This window comes from Hemitrygon akajei, chromosome 6 (genome assembly GCF_048418815.1).
Source record: "Hemitrygon akajei chromosome 6, sHemAka1.3, whole genome shotgun sequence".
Lineage (NCBI taxonomy): Eukaryota > Metazoa > Chordata > Chondrichthyes > Myliobatiformes > Dasyatidae > Hemitrygon > Hemitrygon akajei.
The window spans coordinates 92,710,564-92,735,523 of NC_133129.1; the positions used below are offsets into that span (position 1 = coordinate 92,710,564).

The window sequence follows — 24,960 nt, forward strand, 5'->3', positions numbered from 1 at the left end:
GATCGCAATTGAAAATAAGGTGGAAGTAATAAAGCAATCGGAAAGAGGTGAAACGCCATTGGTCATTGGAAAAGCGTTAGGCTACAGTCAGTCAACGATTGGAACAATTTTAATGGAGCATGTGAAAGGCCCTGCTCCGATGAAAGCTACAATTATTACTAAGCAATGCAGTGGTTAAATTATTGAATACGTATGTTTCTTAAGTGTTTTATATGCATAGAAAGGTAAAATATGTACTATATACTAAGAAAAACATTTGACTAGCTGACGCTGAATAATACTGGATGTACCTGCTCCAACCTCAAATCCGATTTAAAGACGGACTCAGGAATGGAACTCATTCATAACCCGGGGGCTGCCTGTACTTTTAAATCATTTCTAGACTACTTATAATACCTAATACAATGTAAATGCTATGTAAATATTTGTTATACTGTATTGTTTAGGGAATAATGACAAGAAGAAGTAGTCTGTACGTGCTCAAGCAACGAGTGCTGGAGAGAGAACTTCCGGGTTTTCCCGATCCGTGGTTGGTTGAATCCACTCATACAGAATCCGCGGATAAGGAGAGCCGACTGTATCTTTTTCCCTTAATATTCAAATATTCTCCATTTACTTTCCTTTGTAAGCTACAAAGACTCTCAGACATCAATAAGTATTTTGCTTCATGCCTTAGATGGGTGTTTTATAAAGCAATGAATCTCCACTTCTAGATTCTCCCACAAGAGGAAACATCCTCTTCACATTCATTCACCTTGTCAAACGTGCAAAGATGTCAGTTTTTAAACTCTATAGGGGTTCAAAGTCTAGTCTGTCAGACCTTTTCTCACAAGACTAATCTGCCCGTTCCAGGTATCAACCTAATAAACCTAAAGTGAACTGTTACCATTGAATTTCTTTTTATCTTAAAGAGACCATTAACGGTTGTACCAGACAGCCTGGAACATGAGAGTCAAGAGTCTGCTGCAGAATGTTGCTCTGTGCTAAGTTCTAGGTCATCAAACGGGTGTTGAATGAGTTTGGGGGGGGGGGGGGGGGGGGGAATTCTCCAAACAACCTAGATGGGAAGAGGTGTACAACTTTACATGCTGGCATTGCATTGCTCCAGAAATGAACTAGATACTTTAGAGAGGGTGCAGAAAAGATTCATCAGGATGCTGCCTGGATAAGATAGCACATCTTATGAGGAAAGGTCGAACATGTGGGGGCTTTTCTCTTTGGCATGAAGGAGGATGAGAGGTGATTTGTTAGTGTACAAGATGAGCTATAGATCAACTGAACAGCCACATGACACAATGGATAAATTCATTTAATGAGGGGGTCTTGTGAACTAACTCTGAACCTTGGTTCTAAGCTGGTTTTTAGATTGCTTAACTGTTGGGAGGTTTGGGTTGGCATAAACTGGTTACTTACCCCGGCCCCTGGCACCACCTCGGCCTCTGACCACCCCTGCTGGTGGGGCTCCTCCTCCCCGCCCCATCAATCTCATCACTGCCGAACTGTTGACAGACATTGAAAAGTTTCGCTGCATGGGATTTAAAAAAAGATCTCAGTTAAAATGAAATTCAAAAGTCCTTTCAAATACCAAGCTCTATCTTTCAGCAGCATCATACTGGGGTGTAACCTGTAAATTCCTCGAGTAATGAATGCTATTTCAGCCAAACATTTGCCAATACTCTATATATAGGACCTAGACGATTCAGTCAATACTGAAGTAAAGGCTGTACATAATAAGTAGCATTCACACCACAAAATACCAGATAAGGATCACTTTAGATCAGGGGTTCCCAACCTTTTATATGTCACAGACCCCTATCAATAACCATGTGGACTGTGGACCTCGGGTTGGGAACCTCTGCCTTAGAAAGCAAGCATCTAACCCACTATCCGCTCCATCATGGGTACTAGCCTCCATAGTATCCAAGACGACATCAAGGAGCAGAGCTTCAGAATGGCAGCATCCATCATTAAGGACCCCCACAACAAAGGACAAGCCTTCTTCTCATTGCTACCGTCAGGAAGGAGGTACAGAAGAACAACTTCTTTCCTCTGCCACCCAATTTCTTAATGGACAATGAACCCATGAACACCACCTTACTACTTTCTTTTTAATTTCTGCTCTGCAGTACTAATTTTAATGTAACTACTTAATATACACACATATACATACACACTGAAAATCAGTTTTTTCCTCTATTTATCGTATTGCATTGTACCGCAGCCACAAAGTTAACAAATTTCACAACATATGCCAGTGGTATTAAACCTGATTCTCATTCTGAATATAGCATTACCACTGATGAACTGCAGAAATAACATAATGCCGACGCTCTATGTGCAGGTCAGGGGCTGGTGTGTCTACAGTGACCAACCTTCTGAAGCTTTTTGTGGACAGTCAGAAGTATGACAAAATAATCTGCAATTAATTGGACAAGTGCAAATTCAACATTCAGAAGAAAGACAAACTACCTCACTGGCACCATCAAGTGGGCATAGATTATTGCATTGCAACAGTGGCTACACCCAAAAAGTGCTTCACTGGCCTCAAGATTTCCTGAAAGTGATATGCAAAGCTATTACAAATACAAGTTTTTTTTTGTAGTACTATCCAGCCACTTCCTCCTAAGGTTTAAAGCTTTGCCATTGGGAGTGAGAAGTTCAGAATCCACTACTGCGATGCTTCTTTGCTCGAAGTCCCAGCACTCACCCACCTAATTCTCTGCATGCAATGAACCTGACTACATACAGCCAAGATTTACAAGTATAAAAGAGATACAGTTCTTCTTCAAAAACTTTCCTATTCAGTAAGCATCAGCAAGGATTAAATTAAAACAAAAGTGAAGATAACCGACAGCCCTGGAAACATTAGTTATAATTCCAGTTCCTACAATTGAGATTTTATTCCTGCTCACATTTCATTTACCTCAAAATATCTGCTCAGCTAGAATAGTAGGGATGACAAGCAGGATAGTGAAATGTTCTTCTTGCGGGACAGGGAAGGCAGGGAGATCTCCAGTGTCCCTGACAACCACAAATATGAGAAGTGCATCCAGGCTACAGCTTCTAACAAACGGCATTAAGGAGTTGGAGCTGGAATTGGATGAACTCTAGATCATTCAGGAGGCTGGGTGATAGGGCATACAGAGAGGTAGTTACACCCAAGGTGCAGGACACAGAAAACTGGATGACAGTCAGGAAGGGGAAAGGGGTTAAGGAGCCTGTGCAGCACTTTGAATACTGTTGGGGGGTAGAGGGGCTGGGGATGACCTAACAGAGGAAAATCACAGTGATCAGATCTCTGGCATTGAGTCTGCCTCTATGACTAAGAAGGGAAGGGGGAAGAAGAGGCACACAGAGGTGATAGAGGAACAGATAGAAGGTTCTGTGGGCGAAAACAAGAATCCCAGATGGCAAGTTTCTACCCAGGTGCCAGGATCCAGGATGTATTGGATTGAGTCCTCAGCTTTCTTAAATGGGAGGGTGAACAGCCAGAAGTCGTGGTCCATGTAGGTATCAATGACATGGGTAGGAAGAGTGACAAGGTCCTGCATAGGGAGTTCAGGGAGTTAGGTAGGTGCTAAGTTAAAAGGCAGAACCTCCAGAGCAGTGATCTCAGGATTGGTAACTCTGCCACATGCTAGTGAGGCCAGAACCAGGAAGATTTTATAGTTTAATATGTGGCCAAGGAGTTGGTGCAGGAAGGAAGGCATAAGGTTTTTGGATCATTCGACTCCCTTCCAGGGAAGGTAGGACCTGTACAGAAGGGAAGACAACATCCTAGCCAGAAGGTCTATTAATGCTGCATGGTGTGGGGTTGCAGGGGGAGATGAAAACCAGAGTGCCAGAACAGTTAGTGAAGACATTGTGGAGGCAGATGTTGTTAAGACCTCAAAATTAGCAACCAAAAGGTTGAGCATTGTGCAACCGATGTCCTGAGCTGCATATATTTCAGCGCAAGCAGTATCATAGGAAAGGTGGACAATAGTGCTGAAGATGAAGTAGCTGGTTTACAAACCGCAATGTGTAGTCAGGAAAGGCTGCTGATAGGGTAAAATTGCAGTCAACAGGATAAGCTGCAATGTAAAAGGTGGACAAAATTGAAAAGGGTGAATACAGGACTGAAGGTGTTATATCTGAATGCATACAGTATACAGAATAAGGTAGATGAACTTGCAGCACTGTTGCGGACGGGCAGGTATGGTTGTAGGCATCACTGAATAGTGGCTGAAAGAAGATAACTGAGAGCTTAATATCCAAGGATGCACATTGTATCGAAAGGACAGACAGAAAAGCAGAGGGAGTGGCATTGCTCTGTGGGCAAAAATGAAATCAAATCATTGGAAAGAGGTGACATCAGGTCAAAAGGTGTTGAATGATTGTGGATAGAGCTAAGGAACTACAAGGGTAAAAAGACCCCAATGAGAGTTGAGACCCCCAAACAGTAGTAAGAATTTTGCCTATAAATTACAGAAGATAGAAAACACATGCCAAAAGGGCTAAGGTGCAATAGTTACGGGGGGCTTCAAAATGCAGATAGATTGGGAAGATCAGGTTGGTGCTGGTTTCCAGAAGGAGGAATTTATAGTGTCTGCAAGATGGCTTTTTAGGGCAGCTCATGGTTGAGCCCACTAGAGGATCAGCTATTTCGGATTGGGTGTTGTGCAATAAACCAGAATTGATTAGAGAGCTTAAGGTAAAAGAATCCTTAGGGGAAGGTGATCGCAATGATCAAATTCACCCTGAAAGTTGATCAGCATTACACTGGAATAAAGGGAATTACAGAGGCATGAGTCCAGAGTTGGCCAGAATTGATTGGGGGGAAAAAAGGCTGGGATGATGGCAAAGCAGCAATGGCTGGAATTTCTGGAAGCAATCCAGTAGTCACAGGATTTACACATCACAAAGAGAAAGAAGTATTCTAAAGGGAAGATGACACAACCAAGCTAATTAAAGCTAACATAAAAGCCAAATAGAGCAAAAATTAATGGAAAATTAGAGGATTGAGAAGATTTTAAAAACAAACAGAAGGCAACTTAAAAAGTCATGAACGAAAAGATGGAATACAAAGTAAGATAGCCAATAATATTAAAGAGGATAACAAAAGTTTCTTCAAATATATAAAAGAGTAAAATAGAGAGGCTTTAAGTTGATATCAGACTGCTAAAAAACTATGCTGGAGAGATAGTAATGGGGGACAATGAACTGTCTGATGAACTAAGTATTTTGCATCAGTCTTCACTATGGAAGACACTAGCAGTATGGTAGAAGTTCCAGGTGTGAGGGGTCATGAAGTGTGTGAAGTTACCATTGCTAGAGAGAAGGTTCTTGGGAAACAGAAAGGCTGAAGGTAGTTAAGTCATCTGGGCCAAATGGCGTACACCCCAGAGATCTGGAAGAGATGGCTGAAGAGATTGTGGAGGCATTACTAATGATCTTTCAAGAATCACTAGATTCTGGCATGGTTCCAGAAGACTGGAAAGTTGGAAATGTCACTCCACTTTTTAAGAAGAGAGAGAGGTGCAGAAGAAAGGAAACAATTGGCCAGTTAGTTTGACCTCAGTGCTTGACAAACCTGTTGGAATTCTTTGAAGAAATAACAAGCAGGATAGAGAAAGGAGAATCAGTTGATGTTTGTGTACTTGGATTTTCAGAAGGATTTTGACAAGGTGCTACAGATGCAACTGCTTAACAAGCTACAAGTCTGTGGTATTACAGGAAAGATTCTAGCACGGATAAAGCAGTGGCTGATTGACAGGAAGATGAGTTGGAATAAAGGGTGCCTTTTCTGACTGATTACCAGTGACTATTGGTGTTCCATAGGGATATATGTTGGGACCAATTCTTTTTTATGTTACATGTCAATGATTTGGATGATGGGATTGATGGCTTTGTTGAAAAGTTTGCAGATGATATGAAGTTAGGTGGAAGGGCAGGTAGTTTTGGGGAAGTAGAGAGGCCATAGAAGGACTCAGATAGATTAGGAGAATGGGCAAAGAAATGGCAGATGGAATACAGTGTTAGGAAATGTATGATCATGCACTTCAGTAGAAGAAATAAAAGGGCTGACTACTAAATGGAGAGAAAATACAAAAAAAAACTGAGGAGCAAAGGCACTTGGAGTCCTTGCACAGGATTCCCTAAAGGTTAATTTGCAGGTTGAGTCTGTGGTGAGGAAGGCAAATGCAATGTTAACATTCATTTCAAGAGGATTAGAATACAAAGGCAAGGATGTAACATTGAGACTGTATAAAGCACTGTTGAGGCCCCACTTGGAGTATTGAGAGCAACTTTGAGCTTCATCTTAGAAAGGATGTGCTGAAACTGGAGAAGGTTCAAAGGTTCAGGAAAATGATTCTAGGATTGAATGGCTTGTCATAAGAAGAGTGTCTGATGGCTCTGGGCCTGTATTTGCTGAAATTCAGAAGAATGAGGGGTGACCTCATTGATAAAAGGCCTTGATAAGAGTGGATGTGGAGAGAATGTTTCCTATGACGGGACAGTCTAAGATCAGAGGACACAGTCTCAGAATAGAGGGACGTTATGCTAGAACGGATAAGAGGAGCAATTTCTTTAGCCAGAGAGTGGAGAATCTGTGTAATTCTTTGCTACAGGCAGCTGTGCAGGACAAGCCTTTTGTACATTGAAGGCAGAGGTCGATAGATTCTTGATTGGTCAGGTGATGAAGGGATACAAGGAGACGGCAGGAGACTGGGGCTGAGAGGAAAATTGGATCAGCCATGATGAAAATGGCAGAGCAGACTCGATGGGCCAAATGGCCCAACTCTGCTTGTATATCTTATGGCCTTACAAGGTGTACTAGTTCCAATTATTGATATCTCCTTTAAAAATTAGCATTCAACTACAGTCTTCAGCATATCATATCCCAAATCATATCACAGTGAATTCACCACTTGTTCATTAAGGGCAAAATAAGCAGAATGTGGGATGACATGAAAGCATAGTAGTTAGCACAATGCTTTATTGTACCAGATACCTGGGTTCAATTCCTGCTGCTGCCTGTAAGGAGTTTGTATATTCTCCATGACTGCATGGGTTTCCTCACACAGTCCAAAGACAAACCGGTTGGTAGGTTAATTGGTCATTCTAAATTTCCCATGATTAGGCTACAATAAAACGAAGGATTACTGGGCAGCCTGGCTCAAAGGGCCAATTCCACACTGAATCTCAAAAAATAAAGGTCAGCAATGAACAGAAATGTCTAATTAAGTACATGTCCAAAAAAAGCTCGAGTTGGATAGAGTTCCATAGCTTCTAGACATCCCCATCTACACATTCCCATCTTTCCAAAGATGCCACAGTAACTGAAAAAACTACAAAATTCATGACGCACAAGTTAGTGATAATAAACTCGATTCTAATTTTGAATCTGCTACTCATCAATCATGGGGAAAAGATACTGCACCACTCTCCAAAGAGTGGAACGAAACCATGGTAAACATAAGCGATACTGCAGATGCTTGAAATTCAGAGCAACACGCACAAAATATTGGAGGGACTCGGTGCGTCAGGCAGCAATACTGGAAAGGAATAAACAGCTGACATTTTGGGGTGAGACCATTTCATCAGGACTTGAAAGGAAGAGAGGAAAAGGCCAGAAAGGTGGTAGGGGAAGGGGAAGGGGAAGGAGCAATGGCTAGACTTTGATAGCAAGATATGATGGGTGGTGAAGGGGTGAGGGGTAAATTAAGAAGTTTAGAGATGATACATGGAAAAGTAAAGGACAGCAGAAGAAAGCTGATAGGAGAGGAGAGTTGATTATGGGAGAAAGGGAAGGTGGAGGGGCATGGGGTGTGGTAATAGGCAGGTGAGAAGAAAAAAGATAAGAGTGGAGCCAGAGTGTAGAATGGAAATAAAGAAATGACTGGAGTTAGAGAAATCGATATTCATGCTATGAGGTTGAAGGCTACCCAGATAGGTGTTGCTCCTGCAACACGAGTGGCCTCATCCTGTCAGTAGAGATGGCTATGGACCAACACGTCAAAATGGGAATGAAGATTGGAATTAAAATGTTGACCACCGGGAAATCCTGCGTTTTGTGGATGGAGTGAAGATACTCGACAAAGCATTCCCTCAAACTACATCATGTCTTTCCTCTCCTCTGCCATCATCAGATTCTTTCTTCTCCAGCTCTTTACCTTTTCTACCCATCACCTCCCAACTTGTACTCCTTACCTTCCCCTCCCCCCCACCTCCTCACCTTGGTTCTTCCCCCTTCCTTCTCAGTCCTGATGAAAAGTCTTGGCCCAAAATATCAGCTGTTTATTCCTTTCCATAGATGCTGTCTGACCTGCTGAGTTCTTCCAACATTTTGTGCGTATTATGTAGTTTTATCTTGATCAGATCATCTTTCGCATAGTAACTGTTCTATATACCATGAATTGCAGGCAGCTTGAATTTAAATAAATACTCAAAAATATAACTAAGATTGAGCAACCTAATTCTTTCCTAAAGTGCACTAAAAGTAGGAAAGAAACTTCATTTGTATTTGCCCAGAGCAATCAAAAGCTATTTGAAGGTTTGTGCTGTCAGCAGTCCGGAATCTTCCAGCTCGAGTGCACAATATATTGAATTAAATGAAGGAATGTCTCAACTTGTTTACTTCTATTCCATTTTTTTATAGCTGGAGTTTTATTAGCCATGTCCTAGGTTAAATACACAAGAGACTTTCAACAAGTCTAGCTGTTACACAATTATCAATTCCACTCAGGAAAAATATAGAATATTTCAGCACTTTATCCAGCAATATCCGCAGCCTTCTATCAGCCACATTATAACCCACCTGTTCTTCCTCTGTAAGAGGTACAAGTGCCAAGGGCAGAAGTGGTTCATCCTGTAAAATAGCCAGGAATTCTTTATCTGACAACTCTTCAGGAACCTGGTAAAATTAAAATGAGGAACTGGTTATTTGTATATAAGCTAATGTAACTCCTGCTTCTGGTTTCATTTGCTTTGAAATGCACGACCTACACGCTCATGTCCTAGAGTTTTCAGTGCCCCCTCGCACCACAAAGCTTCAAGTAGGCAAATGCACTGAGTCTAGAGGTAAACTAAGAACAGCAGAGTGAATGGAGAAACAATACTGTGGCTTTACTGTTCTGTTGAAGATTAAAATTACAGTTGTAAAACAATATAACTAATAACCCTCAAGTTCAAAGTACATTATCAAAGAATGTATACTTTTTACAACTTTGAGATTTGTCACCTTACAGGCAAAGAAACCCAATAAAACCCACTGTAAAGCAAAACATAAATCATGCAAACAATTAAAAGTAACCAAATAACATTCTGAACTAAAAGTTCACGAAAGTGAGTCCACAGCCACGAACCAGTCATCACTATAGCCAGTCCAGAAGCCCATTAGTTGCAGGCCACAGCCTCAGGGCAGTGCAGAGATGAGTAAACCTTGCTGGGCTGAAAATCAGCCTATCCCTCATTGGCTCATTCCTCACTCAGACCTGGGCCCCACCACTTTGATGCACTCTCAGGGCCTGTGCCTCACTGCCTCAATTCAGCCTGTACACACCACGCCACGACCACCCTGCACCTTACAGACTTCAGTTCAAACCATAAAATTACCAAGTCGTATAGGCAGTTCAAGAGCTCAACTCCAAAAGGGAAGTTAAAGTATTATTGCACTGATCGTTCTCCAGAAAAAGTGGAATAAATAAAGCAATTAGTAGCTTAACTTGTTGCCAGTAAGGAATCACTGTGTTACACCAAAAGATTCTCCAGGGCCTCTAGGGTCAGAGCGTCCTGCAATATGAGGTTTCCAAAGACACTTGTGCTAATGCGTTATATAGCTTACAACCTTGTATCTTCACCCAATGCACATGATTGGAATATTTTTCCACAGCAAGTACATCAATACACAAAGGAGATTGCCAACATCCAAAAGTGCACCTTCAACCATATTTTGTGTCATCCATTTTAATTTCTGTACTTATCTTGCCCTTTACCACTTGTACAACCATTGCTGATGGGAGGGAGCTATTTTACTTGTTACTGCCAAATGGATGCAGTCTTTCCTTCTTTGATAGGCAGTCAATACCACTTGCCAATGAGTTCATCTTACTCCTATGGATTCTTAAGTTTTTGTATAAGTACTGAAACTTAGCTGCGATTCCTTTAAGACACAATGGAATGTGACATCCTATGTTGGAGTCAAGGAGTCCTTTGCCTTCAAATCACTAATTTTGTCAAGTTCCAAACAGTTTAAATCAATCTGTATCTTTTCAATCTACATTCAGATAGTCCAGGAATAATAGTTTTACTCATGTTAATTTGAAAAACAAATGAGCTGGTACGGGACTGCAGTTAAAGAAGGAAGTGCAGCGGCTTCCTAGATTGAAAGGCCCAATATCACAATCATAGAGAGCTGCTGTTAAGGAACTTACTTCAAATGCAAAACAAATCCCAGAGCTCATGCACAAATTAAAAACTGAGGACATATTTATTTTAATTCCAATTAACCATGTGAAGGAAGGTTTAGCCAAAATAAATGAAGAGGCATTCAACTAAACCAAATCAAACAGTATTTGCTACTCTTTGTCTCTGGCCCTTATAATTCATGAAACAATTTTCATCCACTTCCTGGATATCATAATTGTACAATCTGTTGTTTAGGCAATTTAAATGCCAGCTCAAATCAGATGCAAGAGCTGATTTTGTTTGCTTTCCACCATGTTCACTCCTCTCTCCTGGGCGCCAGAGACTTTTGATATTCCATTGTTTGGTCAATTTAAATGCCGGCCTAAATCAGATGCAAGAGCCGATTTCTTGCCCTTTCTGTGATGGCTGCTCCTCTCTCCATGGCACCGAGGCTATGAAGACTGCCCTGGCTGCTATGCTCTAATATGATGAACTGATAATTGAGGCCTTGGGCCTACTCTGGGTTTCAGATCTGAGAGTTCAATTTGGTTCAGATTGTTGCTGTTTGCTTCAATTGTTTGCATGATTTGTTTTTTTACCCCTTTTCGCTTATGTTGGTCATTTATTTTTTAATTGGTTTCTTTCAGGTTACTTGCTTTGTGGCTACTCATTAACAAACAAATCTCAAGGTTGTATAATTTATACATTAATTGATACTAAATGTACTTTGAATCTTTGAATGTTCATTCAACATACTAACTGGCCAGATATGAAAACCTGACAAACACAGCCAGCTATTTAGTTACCTTTTTAACAACAGAAATTGTCGGATCCACAAAGGACAAAGTTGGTGACACACAACAAATGGGACTTATAAACTTCTAGAATCCTGTTGTGATTACCTTATTATCTTTCATATAAAGTGCTAGCATTTCTTCTCGTCCATAACGATAATCTGCTAATTTGTATTTTGGCAATGCAGGTGAAGGAGGTGGGGACGCAACACTTCCACCACTGGACAATGCACGAAGCCTATAGTAGAGGGAAAAAGGCATTCAAAAAGATACATATATAATAGTAAAATCCTGAAACTTAAAGTATAAAGTGTACAGAGAAAACTCAAATTCCATCCAATAATGAGTGAACAATCAGAAGTAATGTTAAACTATTAAACAATAATCACTGCTACAACTCAGAAGGAATGAAATGTACAATTTAGACTGCTCCCCTCTCTCTAATTCTTTGGCCTCTTTATTAAAATGAGATTACAGCAGGACAAGTAAAACCTTTAAAGAACTGCTCCATGGTTATTTGTTCCACCAGCACCTCCTCCCCCCCCCCACCTCCCTCCAAATCTATGACTTCCAACTTTCTTATTCCAAAGAAAATATCTGGGCCCATCAAATATTTCCCCACAGAACTCAAAAATAAAAGCGATTCGACAGATAGTAACACTGAAAGTGGCAGCAGCAACACCTCTCTCTCCCTTGTTAGTCAGAGAGCCTGTGGCATGCCGAACTGTCATGTGAACAGTGGTTTTTGATGGATTCTAGATCACGGTCCCTTTAAGGGTTTTGCTATTGTTTGCTTGGTGGTTGATGGTGGCTGATGCTTTTTGTTGGAATAACTGAGGGGGCGGTTAGGATTCTTGCTTTCCCTGTCATTCATTCTTTGGGGTTTTTCTTCTGTTTAATGGATGTCTGTGGAGAGTAAGAATTTCAGGTAGTATATTGTATACATTCTCTAATATTAAATGGAACCATTGAACTGAAAAGATCACCTGCAAAATCAAAGAACATGAGAATTGGATCAAACTGGAGAGCCAGCAAAAGCACAATAGGCTGAAGGGTCTCTTCCTCCATATCAACATTTCCCAAGTGCCTCAACACTCATTTGGATAAATCTGAGACAAGAACGTGATTGCAGAATTAATGAGTCTGCTGTTCAATTATAAGCAGTTAAAACAGAAGGTTGGTGTGGCAGGGGGAAGGAAGGCTTATGTTGGACTCAGGTTAGGTTGCACAAAGATAATTAGATGAAAACTTAATTCAGTAAGACACCACAATGATATGAGTAGGGGACTATATTCAGTACCAATATTATGTTATGAAATTGTACAGAAATAACTCAATTAATCTTTAAAAATCAGGCTGAAATCCATTGTAATTAATGAGCTCAAGGAACTTAAGATAACACATTTGCTGTTGTCATTCTATCTGCATCAGCTGGCAGCCTTGTTGTTTCTTTAGCATTTTGTCACTTTTTTAAAAAATTAGGCCGAGTTGCTAACTCTACGCTCAACACAGCATGGATGGAAAGTGTGCAAGGAGCCAACTGGATTCAAACCCAGGACCACTCGATGCTGATGCCACTACGCCACTTTAGGTAACACGTATCAGACACGCAGATAGTTGCATATTCTCAATGACTCCATATACCCATTAATAATCCTAACTGCAGCATTGAAAGGATACCCCTTACCATTCTGGTCCAAAGTTGAGTGTCTGAGTCTCTGCTGCCATTTCCTTGTCTTTGACAACAGTTCTACAAAATGAGAAACACAAAGATAACATTTCTATTAAGAAATTAGGCAAGTTGACGAGCTTTAATACAATGCTTCAATAGCCATTTTGGTGATTGAGCATTTGCATTAGCTGTTTTTTGGAATAATCATTCATCACCTGGGCAACACTATCTATTCTCCACTTCTTCCCTTGCCTATAACAGTGCTACAGATGGCACTAGAGTCAAGAATTAAAACTAATCCCACTGCACTATTAAAACTGACTTATGTACCAGATGCCAGTCACCACCCACAAAATACCTTCTGGAAAAGGATTACTATAGAATGGGAATACTGGAAAGGAAAAGCTTAAGAACCCTAGAATAAGCTATGTTAACAGATACAATGTTAAAGAAGCCATAAAAACACCAACAATACAATTCTTTTTTTTTAAATAGACAGATCCGAATCAGGTTTAATATCACCAGCAAACATACTGAATTTAGAAAAACATCCTACAGAAAACTGAATTACAGTAATTATATATGTATACTAAATAGTTAAGTTAAAATAAGTAGAGCAAAACAGTAAGTTTTAAAAAGTTGTGCAGTAGTGTTCATGGGTTCAATATCCATTTAAAAATTGGAGTGTAAGAAGCTGTTTCCTGAATCCTTGAGTGTGCGCCTTCTGTACCTCCTTACTGACAGTAGCAAAGAAAAGAGGGCATGCCTGAGTGGTACGGGTCTTTAATGATAGATGCCATCTTCCTGAGGAATCACTCCTTGAGCTAGTACCCATGATGAAGCTGACTAATTTTACAACTTTCTGCAACTTACTTCAATCCTGTTTAGTAGCCATGCCAACCCCTCCTCCCATACCAGATGGTGATGCAACCAGTCAGAATATATAGACCACTGTGCTTTTTATGCAGGTACTGGGAGGCTACAATAATGAACCCACATAATACACTCACATTATTCCAAATTATGCAGAAATACTAAGATAATGCTTAAAGGAGAGTTGTAAGATTTGGTTCCTATTCATCACGTGGCCTTCCAATGTAGCCTGCACAAGTATGCTCAATGCTAGAAGAATAAAGACAAGTTATAATTAATTCCTAGAACTATTAGCCTTGGTAAGTATTAGATTTAGTAGCAAAACATACAAATGGTCAGCTGAAAGAACCAATTAAGAGCTTTGGACTTGGACTTGAGCAGAAACAACACAAGCTACCTCCAAAGCACGGCAGTATTGTAAAATACAGACAGTCCCCAGGTTATGTACGAGTTCCATTCCTGAGTCCGTCTTTAAGTCGGATTTGTACGCAAGTCAGATTAGGTACATCCGGTATTATTTAGCGTCAGTTAGTCAAATGTTGTCTTAGTATATAGTATATATTTTACCTTTCTATGCACATAAAACACATAAGAAATGTACAGTATGTATTTAAATAATTAAACCACTATGTTGCTTAATAATAATTGTAGCTTTCATCGGGGCAGGGCCTTTCCCATACTCCATTATTCTCACTTTATTCTTTAAAATTGTTCCAATCGGTGACCGACTGCAGCCTAATGCTTTTCCAATGACCGAATACATCTCACCTCTTTCCAATCGCTTCATTATTTCCACCTTACAGTATTTTCAACCATGATCGTTTTCCATCAATGGAACAGATACAGAACAGTACGTACTGTACACCACAGGTGACATGACCTGAGCTGCCCCGGGTTCTAAAATCCATCATACTGCGACAGGTTAAATGGGACAAATGGGAGCGGTGCTGACCCAAATACGTACACTAAAACATCTTAAACAAAATAATACAATACCGTACATAATAATACCGTAATAATAAAAGTAACTACATATGGTTGCATCAACGTCTTGCATACTGGAAGGGGCATTCGTGAGGTAACATTATGATGGACCAGGTGCTGGAGAGTCAGGTTTTAATTCTGCTGCTGGAGAGGGCAGGTTTACTACTGGAGTCAATTTCTTGAAGTAGGCATCAAGGGAGGTTTGTACAGAGCTTTTCTTTTTTCCGTCATAAGTGGCCTTGTAGCAGCTGAAGTTCTCGGTAACTGCACGGTAAACTTTGGCAAACCTCTCTGTATTAGGATCTTGCTCCTCTAACTTTGCCATCCCTGCTTCAATGAGATGAAAGGCTTCAGCTAACTTTTTCATTGCAAACTTTTTCGTTGCAAACTTTTTCAGTTCCAGTGTTCCTAGGTCACAGTCTTCTTCTATCTCAAACTCTATCATCTGCTGCTCTAGTTCCATAAGGTCTTCATTGGTCAGTTCTTCGGCATGAGAATCGAGCAATTCTACAACATCATTTTCACTGATGTCTAACCGCAGTTCATTACCAATATCAACCACAGACTGCCTGGCTTCGGCAATGTCGTCAGCTGTAAATCCCTGAGAAGCATGCGCAAACTGGGGGCACAATTTAAACCACACCCCTTCCATATTTGACTGCTTCACTTCATCCCAAGAATCAGCTATATTTCTGATGGCATCATAGATGTTATAATCCCTCCAGAACTCCCTTAAGCTCATCACATCATCTTGGGTAGCCCTGACTGCTTGTGAGAAGGTTCGCCATAAATAATATGCCTTCAAGAAGGCTATGACTCCCTGATCCATGGACTAAAGTAGCGATGTGGTGCTGAGGGGTAAAAATATGACTTTTGCATTGGGGTGAAGGTCATCTAAAGTGCTTGGATGTCCTGGTGCATTGTCAAGCACAAGGAGAATCTTGAAAGGAATTTTCTTGGCCAAGCAATAACGTTCAACAGCAAGAACAAAATGGCTCAAGAACCAATTTTCAAAGACGGCAATTGTAACCCAAGCCTTTGAATTTGCCTTCCAAATAATGGGAAGAGATGCCTTAATGATATGACGAAGTGCCCTCAGATTTAAGGAGCGATACACAAGCAAAGGCTTGAGCTTGAATCCTCGGATGCATTACCCCCAAGCAATAACGTTAACCTATCCTCCGATGCCTTATGCCTTGGTGCATTTTTTTCCTCTTTCGAAATGTAGGTCCTTTCAGGCACTTTTTTCCCCAAAATAAGCCAGTCTCATCTACATTAAGTATTTGGTCTGGCAAATAACCTCCCTCCTCAATAATTTTTTAAACATTTCATGAAAATCACTCGCAGCACTTAACATCGGCATTCGCTGTTCCACCTTGCACTTCAATATTATGTAAATTTGCCCTCAGTTTGAAACGACTGAACCCCTACTCGCAATAAATTCTTCATCACTAGCACCTTCACTTGCTGTACGTACAGCTTTTAAATCATGGAAAAGGCTTCAAGCCTTTTCTTGCAGTAAAGTAAGGCTAATAGGAATATTACGCTGATTTTGATCATCTAACCAAATTAACAATAGCCTTTCCATTTCAATAATCAAACCACTGCATTGCTTAGTAATAACTGTAGCTTTCATTGGGGTAGAGCCTTTCACATGCTCCATTATCCTCATTTCATCCTTTAAAATTGTTCCGATAGTTGACTGACTATAGCCTAACGCTTTTCCAATGACCGATAGCATCTCACCCCTTTCGGATGGCTTTATTATTTCCACTTTTTTTCCCCAATCGTGATCGTTTTCCTTTTCTTTGATGCATCATCAACACTTGCATCAGATTTACGCTTTGAAGACATGGTTACGAGGGTAATTACGAGAAAAATTTAAGCCAAATATAAAGTCACACACTCAGCACAGTGTCAACGGCAATGTGATCTGACTTAAGATGGCGGGACAGCTTTCCGTGAGGCGACGAACTGCTGAAGCCGCGCAATGTTTTCATGAGTGTCACAACGTAGTGCGTGCGTTCGTTACTACAAATCATTGTACTGTATTTATAGTAACTTGGATTTTCAATGTAATAGGCTTTATGGCAGGCCATTCGTAAGCACGAGTTGTCCGTAAGTCAGATGTTCGTAACTCGGGGACTGCCTGTATAGCAAATATCCAAATGACTTTTGCCAAGCACAAGTTACTATTTTAAAATGAAAGGGTGGGGTGCAGATGCAGGTAAAAGGCACGAGTAGAGTAGATTGTTATAAATGACTCAAAAGTCACCTTAACTTGAGACCAAAAGAATCAGATTTTTCTAATGATTAGAGCCCTAACTGAATGTGAATATTCCACACCATTCTTCCCAAGCAACTTCCAAATCATAAAGTAATGTAGTAAATGAGTCAGAGTTGTTTAACATGGAAACAAGCCCTTTTGACCAAATCATTCTTCCTGTGTGGTCTGGCAAACTAGCCCAATCTGCCTACATTTGACCCATGAACCTCTAAACCTCTCCTATCCATAACACTTATCTAGATGATTATTAAATGTTGATTATGTACCCATCTCAACCACCATCTTTGGCAACTCATTCCAAATACACACATCCTTCGCATGAAGAAACTGCCCAATATCTTTTTTTATCTCTTCTCCCCACAAACAGCTCTCCGCAGCGGGAGCACCGCTACATCAGCATTATCCCAATCCGCATCAACCTATCTTTATAATGCTAACATTACAACACTTCTGCCCCTTTAAATTCCAACATTCCCCAAGTATAAAAGAACTGGGAAACAAAAAGCAGTGGTGTCATTAGCTTGCGTACCTCAAACTTATACTAGTATCTCAGTAACAGTTTACCAATACAAAACACCTGAAAAATGTGGCAGATTCAACATTCAGTCGAACAAAGGAAACTGTCTATTCAAATATTCAGCCTGTCAGGAGGTTTGCGAGGGCACTGTGCTGCAACAGATGAAAATTATTAAATCTAAATACAGGAGCTGTCTTACTGACAGACACCTCACAGACTGTCTCAAACTGGCTGTCTGTAGTTATGAGCCAAATTTCAGGGAACTTGCAAAAAGTATTCAGCCCCAGTCATCACACTGAGTGCAACAGTCAATTTTTATTCATTTATTTTTTGTGCTGAAATAAAATAATGAAACATAGAACTAAAGGTGTTGTAAAGTGAGCATTATAAAAATAAGTAATACCAATTAAGATAATGGTAACATAGCAACACTCCCACTACAGAAAGCTGCCTGCAAAGAGACTGCTTCTGGGGCTGCAGGGCTCCACTTCTGGTCTCTTCTGTACATGTGTGTATCTAAACGATTCAGTAAGTCGATCTTGCCTTTCACTAAGGCTGAGGTAGGGGATCTTGGGCTTAAAAAGTTTGGCAACCACTAATTTACATAGAAGTGCAAAGGACAGGGGACATACAGTTGTACAAAAGGAAATTTCCTGCTTTCCAATGAAATCTCAGACACCAAGTTGCAAACTGATACAACCAAGGAATTCAACCCAATATGAAAGTAAAAGTTAAATTCCCCAATTACAGGGTCACCTGAACTACAGTAATCCTATTTTACCTCACATGGCCAAATAGTGACAAATTTTTTACTTCCTTTCTATCAGTGGCTTGCTTCAATCTTCCTGATTTAGAGTAGATAAAATAAACAATTTTGGTTAACTATTCAAAGAATGCAAGCTTAAAATCTGAGCAATGGGACAGTGACCATATAATCTGCAACTGTTTCCAATGTGAGACTGTGGGATTAGAAAATAAGAAATGAGCAACAGCACCGAGAAATGCTAACTCTATCCATACCTTGGGAGTTACCATCCACTTCAATTAATTAAAGTGACATTTACTGTTTGAGATACAGTGCAGAATGGGCTCTTCCGGTCCTTACAGCCATGCCACCCAGCAATTTAACCCTTGCTTACTCAGGGGACAATTTACAATTACCAATTAACCTACCAACCAGTACTTCTTTGGGCTGTGGGAGGAAACCCATACGTCACAGGGAGATCGTACAAACTTCTTCCAGGCAGCAGCAGGAATTCAACCTGGGTCACTGGTACTGTAAAGTGCCATATCAACCACAACGCTACCGTGCCACTACAGTCTGCTACACTTACAGCCCATTCACAATTCAGGACAACTCAAGTTTACATGGTTGTTTTGAAAATTCAGTCACTCTTTTGGGGGGGGGGGGGGGAACAGCAAATTATCCCCCACACACACACAGAGCAAACACCCAAAATAGCAGTGAGACAGTGACCATTTAATCTCCTTTAATCTGAAGTTAAATATTGCTCAAAGCATCAAGCAGAACTCCTGAAAATGGGAATTATGCATCATACTTAGGACAACCTGTGCAGAGTTTAATATTTGATCAGAATGTTGGTGTTCTGACAGTGTAGTACTCCTTCAATACCACAGTGAACCATTACCCTGAAGGCCTGGAGTGTAGCTTGATCCCACAATAATCTGATTCAGACACAAGAGTTTATAGACCCAAAGTTGAATATCAATTACATCAGAGGAAAATACATGCAATTCTCCAACTGAACTGGGCAGTTTGCACTTTTACCATCCTGCTCACATCCAGCAGAGCTTTTAAGCTGTGAAGACAGCAACTTCTAATTCCTCACTGATAATCTGCTGGTGTCTGTGCTGCCTTAGACCAACATCACCTCCAGGTTTGGAATTCCAATGATCTGATGGGAAACTCTGTGGCCCTCAAATTCAAATTCTGTTGTGTACTTTGCACCTGGTACTGTCTACTTCAATAGTTTAATTTAATAGAGAACATGTACAATATACAACCTAAATCCTTACTCTTCGCTGTCATCATGAAGCAGAAGCAAAACCTAAAGAGTAATTGACAGATAACTTAACATCACAGACCTCCCCCATGCACAAACAGCAAAATCATCACCCTGCCCCTTCCCTACTTGCTCCAGTAAAAGAATCACCCTCCAACCATGCAAGCAATAGCAAAGACCCTCTGAGACCATGATCTAGAGTCCATCAAGAAACTACTACCCATCCTGACACTCCAAAATCTCATTGACAGGCTCTCTCTCTCTAGCGAGACAGCGAAGTATATCGCTCCTGCCACAGCAAGAGGAAGACCAAAAAGCTCATTGTTTCAATCTGCAGCATCACTTATTTCAACAGCAACATACACTGCTGTCTCAATGCTTCAATCTCCTGCGACACTTCAGTCAGCGACACCAATGAAGAATCAGGTCATCCACAGGGCCGCACCATGAGATATCTGCCTCAATCTGACTTTGCAATACTGTCCTGATTACATAGCTCATTTTCATGTGCTGTAACACATGCCACATGCTTAAGGACACCTACACATTTGGCTCAGACCTGAACAATGGCTGTATGCTTGGTTAAAATATGGAGTATCAAGAAGCTATCCTATGGAATCAGTCACTTAAATAGTGCTTTACATTTAACTTCCCAGCTCTTTACTTCACCCCTTCCCAGTTTCCCCTATCACCTTGGTTTCTCCCTTCCCTCCCCGCACCTTTTAACTCTGACTCCATCTTTTTTATCCACCAGCTGAAGGATCTCAACCCAGAACGCTGACTGTACTCTTTTCCATAGATGCTACCTGGCCTGCTGAGTTCCTCTAGCACTGTGTGTGGTGCTTTACATTTAATACCTTAAGCACTAATATTAAAACATTCTGTACATTTGCAATGCAAGTCTTGAATGTTCTTGTACTGTTCATTTTCAATCATGAGTCTTGAATTCATTTCCAATATATTTTTCAAATCTGTTAGTTAATATTTTACAGATCAAGTTCCATGAGTTTTCTAAATAATTTCAGCAATATATTGAGATCCTTTGCCTAAAATTAAAATTCAAAGTTCAATGTAAGGTATCAAAGCACACAAGTCACCATATACTACTGAGATTAATTTTATTGTGGGCATTCACATTAAGTACAAAGAAACATTTGACTAAATGAAAAAGCACACAAAGATAGATAGATAGATAGATAGATACTTTATTCATCCCCATGGGGAAATTCAACTTTTTTTTCCAATGTCCCATACACTTGTTGTAGCAAAACTAATTACATACAATACTTAACTCAGTAAAAAAATATGATATGCATCTAAATCACCGTCTCAAAAAGCATTAATAATAGCTTTTAAAAAGTTCTTAAGTCCTGGCGGTAGAATTGTAAAGCCTAATGGCATTGGGGAGTATTGACCTCTTCATCCTGTCTGAGGAGCATTGCATCGATAGTAACCTGTCACTGAAACTGCTTCTCTGTCTCTGGATGGTGCTATGTAGAGGATGTTCAGAGTTATCCATAATTGACCGTAGCCTACTCAGCGCCCTTCGCTCAGCTACCGATGTTAAACTCTCCAGTACTTTGCCCACGACAGAGCCCGCCTTCCTTACCAGCTTATTAAGACGTGAGGCGTCCCTCTTCTTAATGCTTCCTCCCCAACACGCCACCACAAAGAAAAGGGCGCTCTCCACAACTGACCTATAGAACATCTTCAGTATCTCACTACAGACATTGAATGACGCCAACCTTCTTAGGAAGTACATTCGACTCTGTGCCTTCCTGCACAAGGCATCTGTGTTGGCAGTCCAGTCAAGCTTCTCGTCTAACTGTACTCCCAGATACTTGTAGGTCTTAACCTGCTCCACACGTTCTCCATTAATGATCACTGGCTCCATATGGGGCCTAGATCTCCTAAAGTCCACCACCATCTCCTTGGTCTTGGTGATATTGAGACGCAGGTAGTTTGAGTTGCACCATATCACAAAGTCCTGTATCAGTTTCCTATACTCCTCCTCCTGTCCATTCCTGACACACCCCACTATGGCCGTGTCATCAGCGAACTTCTGCACATGGCAGGACTCCGAGTTATATTGGAAGTCTGATGTGTACAGGGTGAACAGGACCGGAGAGAGTACGGTTCCCTGCGGCGCCCCTGTGCTGCTGACCACCGTGTCAGACCTACAGTCTCCCAACCGCACATACTGAGGTCTATCTGTCAAGTAGTCCACTATCCAATCCACCATGTGAGAGTCTACTCCCATCTCCGTTAGTTTGTGCCTTAAGATCTTGGGCTGGATGGTGTTAAAGGCACTAGAGAAGTCAAGGAATGTAATCCTCACAGCACAACTGACCCCCTCTAGGTGAGAGAGTGATTTGTGCAGCAAATACGTGATAGCATCCTCCACTCCCACCTTCTCCTTATATGCAAACTGAAGAGGATCCTGGGCGTGCCTGGTTTGTGGCCTCAGATTCTGTATTATCAGCCGCTCTATGGTCTTCATCACGTGCGACGTCAAGGCAACAGATGAACAAACAACCAATATGCAAAAGACAATAAATTGTGCAAATAAAGGAAAACAAAATAATAGATAAATAAGTAATAATTATATTGAGAACATGAGTTGTAGTGTCCTTGAAAGTGAATCCACAGGTTTTGGAATTCAGCTTGGTGTTGGGGTGAATGAAATTATTCACTCTGGTTCAGGAGCCTGACAGTTGAGGGGTTATAACTATTCCTGAACACAGTGGTATGGGACCCAAGACTCCTGTACCTCCTTCATGAGGTACACAAATTTGAACTATTCAATAAATACAAGTATTAGTACAGTGATATAGCAAAAACAACCAAGTCACAAAGTTCAGAAAACAATGATAGTAATGACTAGATATAGTAAGTCACATGTGCTTTGGGGATAGCAATGGATTGAGAGGGGAATGCTAACCATAGATGCCTATCAGGTAAACTTACTGCCTTCTTGAGATCTTCAATTTCACATAAGTCGCAATAGAGACCTCTGTTTTCTGGTAATATTTAATATAACAGTAATGTATGCTTTCTCAAATCCGTGATACTTAATTCAGGGCACAGTACTTGAGGAAGCTTGTGAAGATGAAAATATAGGGATAATGACAGGAAGCTGCCATGAGAAGTTGAGGTTGTTCTCCTTGGAAAGGACATTTAGACAACTGTTTCCAATCTTAAATTACCAAAGAACCAGGGAAATGAACATCATGCAGTACTGCAAACTGAAACAGAATCCTGAAAGTTTGGAGGAAGATGACACCAACAAACAACTCTACCGTAAGTTACATTCTTATGAAGCAACCTTTTTTCACATCTTCTTTGTACTTCAGATGTGGTTCTGCTACTGTTGGAGCCTGTTATCTACATTCTGGTGTTCCCTGGCCTACTGGGTGATCTAGCACTTTGCTGTCTCCAAGAGGGTTGTACAGGCTGCAAGCAAAGCATGTGACATGGAGACCAGGAAGACAAGACAGGGCATGAGCCTATGATCGACTCTGTCTTACGCTAATTAAAGCGCTGAGGAACACAGAAATCGAAGTGGGTGAAGGGCGAGCAAGTGTTGTTATTTGTGCAGGGAGGGGTGATTTGATGTTTTTCTTTGAACAAGTTGGTTTCATGGTTCTTTGCCTGTGGGGAAAACTAATTTCAGGGTTGTATGCTGCACACATACTTTGATAAATAAATGTACTTTTGAATTTTTCACATGGAAGAAAGATAACACTTTCAAAATAGAAAGTGATTGTTATTTTAAGGAAGAAGTTTACAAACTAAGGAGAATAGAGCAGAAGGGCTTGTTAGTAGCTGCCTCAAAGACCTGGCTATGAATAACCTTTTCCAACTCTATTACTGTACGATTCATTGTCAAGAACACTGTTTACTGAGCCAAATAAAAATACACAAGTGGTGCCACTTTACGCTATAGGGGAAATAAAGCATAATAGCCATCACCAGCATTATTCCACAGGTTTCTTTCTCTGGTGTGCCACAAACTTGGATACAATAATTCATCATCTTGTATGGGAACGTACAAAAAAAAACAGCTTGTTGTGGTTCTACGTGCATTACAATGGTTCTCACTGATTTTTTTTAAAAACAGAACATCGCTGATTAGGACTCCAGAAGAGGATCCTCTACCTGAAAACAGAAGTGAATTCAGTTTACACCCTGAATTTCAGATTACTGCATCACCCATATTTTCTTTTTTTTATATAAAATTTTTTAATTGAATTTTCAAATGGTTACAGAAGGAAAAAAAAAATCAAACCTTCCCCCCTCCCCCTTAACATATCCCTGTAGAAAGAGGGGATAAAAGAGAAAAAAAAAGAAAGAATGCCTGGATATCAGAAGATCCCCACATGCTCCATGGAGTTCATAATAGCTTTAGTATATATATTTATTTCCCAAATAACCAATAATTTTTATCTTCGGAGCACCTATATATTTAATCCTATCTTTTGTAAATAAGGGCGCCAAATTTTCAGAAATATTTCATATTTATCTCTTAAATTATGTAATTTTTTCAAGTGGAATGCAGCTAAGAGCTCTATCTATTTTCATTTTTTTAATGTATGTTAAAATTCTTTTTTTTTCACCGGTCCATTAAGCCCATTAACATTAAAACTTTTAAAATTCAGTAAATTAGTCATTATTTTTAACAGGGTTAATCCAGTCTATAGTAATACCTAACTTTTCAACTTTCGTAGTACCTTGGGGAATCTTTTTAAAATTCTCCGTGTTGCTATGTGTCTCCCCCCCGATTGTCCAGGCAAAGAAAAAAAGATTAAAGAAAAATAGATTATAAAGAAAAAAATAACAAAATACCCCCCTACTAATGTTGTGAATTAAAAAAACACATTACCCCCCTCCGTTGTACGGGTCATGGCAATCGCCATGATTACACACGTGAATCCCGTAGCAATCGATCCGAAGTTCCCCCAGCTCCCCGTAACATAAAAAAGTATATATAAGAGAAGAAAAAATAATATCACTACTCTTGATTAATATTTCTCAAATTTTTACCTTTCTCCCCGTATCATATAATTAAGAATATATTTAAATATTCTTCTGTCCTTAAACATCCATCAACTCCATTCACTGTCCCTGTCTTCATCTTTAATCCGTTTCACTTTTAAATCTTTGGTTGTGGTTAGCGAATATTTGGGAGTTCTTGTGCAAATTCTTCCACATCCCGATAATCAGTAAAAGATCTTCTTTTTCCGTCATCCAAAAAAATTATCAGGGTTGCCAGGTGGCGCAATATAAATTTATAACCCTTTTCCCATAAAACTTTTTTTGCTTGGTTAAATTCCTTCTTTCTCTTCGAAAGGTCGCAACTTATATCAAGATAGAAAAGAACTGCTTTCCCTTCTATCATCAATGGCTCATTTCTCTTTCTG

The 24,960-nt window shown here is 40.3% G+C and overlaps 1 protein-coding gene across 6 annotated transcripts in view; it reads right to left on the bottom strand.

Annotated features, from left to right (window-relative positions):
* The window catches only part of LOC140729277 (GRB10-interacting GYF protein 2-like), a 149,352-nt gene that overhangs the window by 77,264 nt on the left and 47,128 nt on the right, over window positions 1-24,960 (bottom strand). For 5 of the 6 annotated variants that reach the window (XM_073048874.1, XM_073048873.1, XM_073048872.1 and 2 more), the window contains exons 6-9: window positions 12,871-12,933; window positions 11,292-11,421; window positions 8,801-8,896; window positions 1,414-1,525 (exon numbers count right to left, since the gene is read on the bottom strand). In XM_073048874.1, the coding sequence (XP_072904975.1) occupies window positions 1,414-1,525; window positions 8,801-8,896; window positions 11,292-11,421; window positions 12,871-12,911 (379 nt within the window). In that variant the 5' untranslated portion in view covers window positions 12,912-12,933. Of the gene's footprint in view, window positions 1-1,413; window positions 1,526-8,800; window positions 8,897-11,291; window positions 11,422-12,870; window positions 12,934-13,865; window positions 13,978-24,960 lie in introns of all 6 variants that reach the window. The other variant, XM_073048871.1, reaches the window with a different exon arrangement.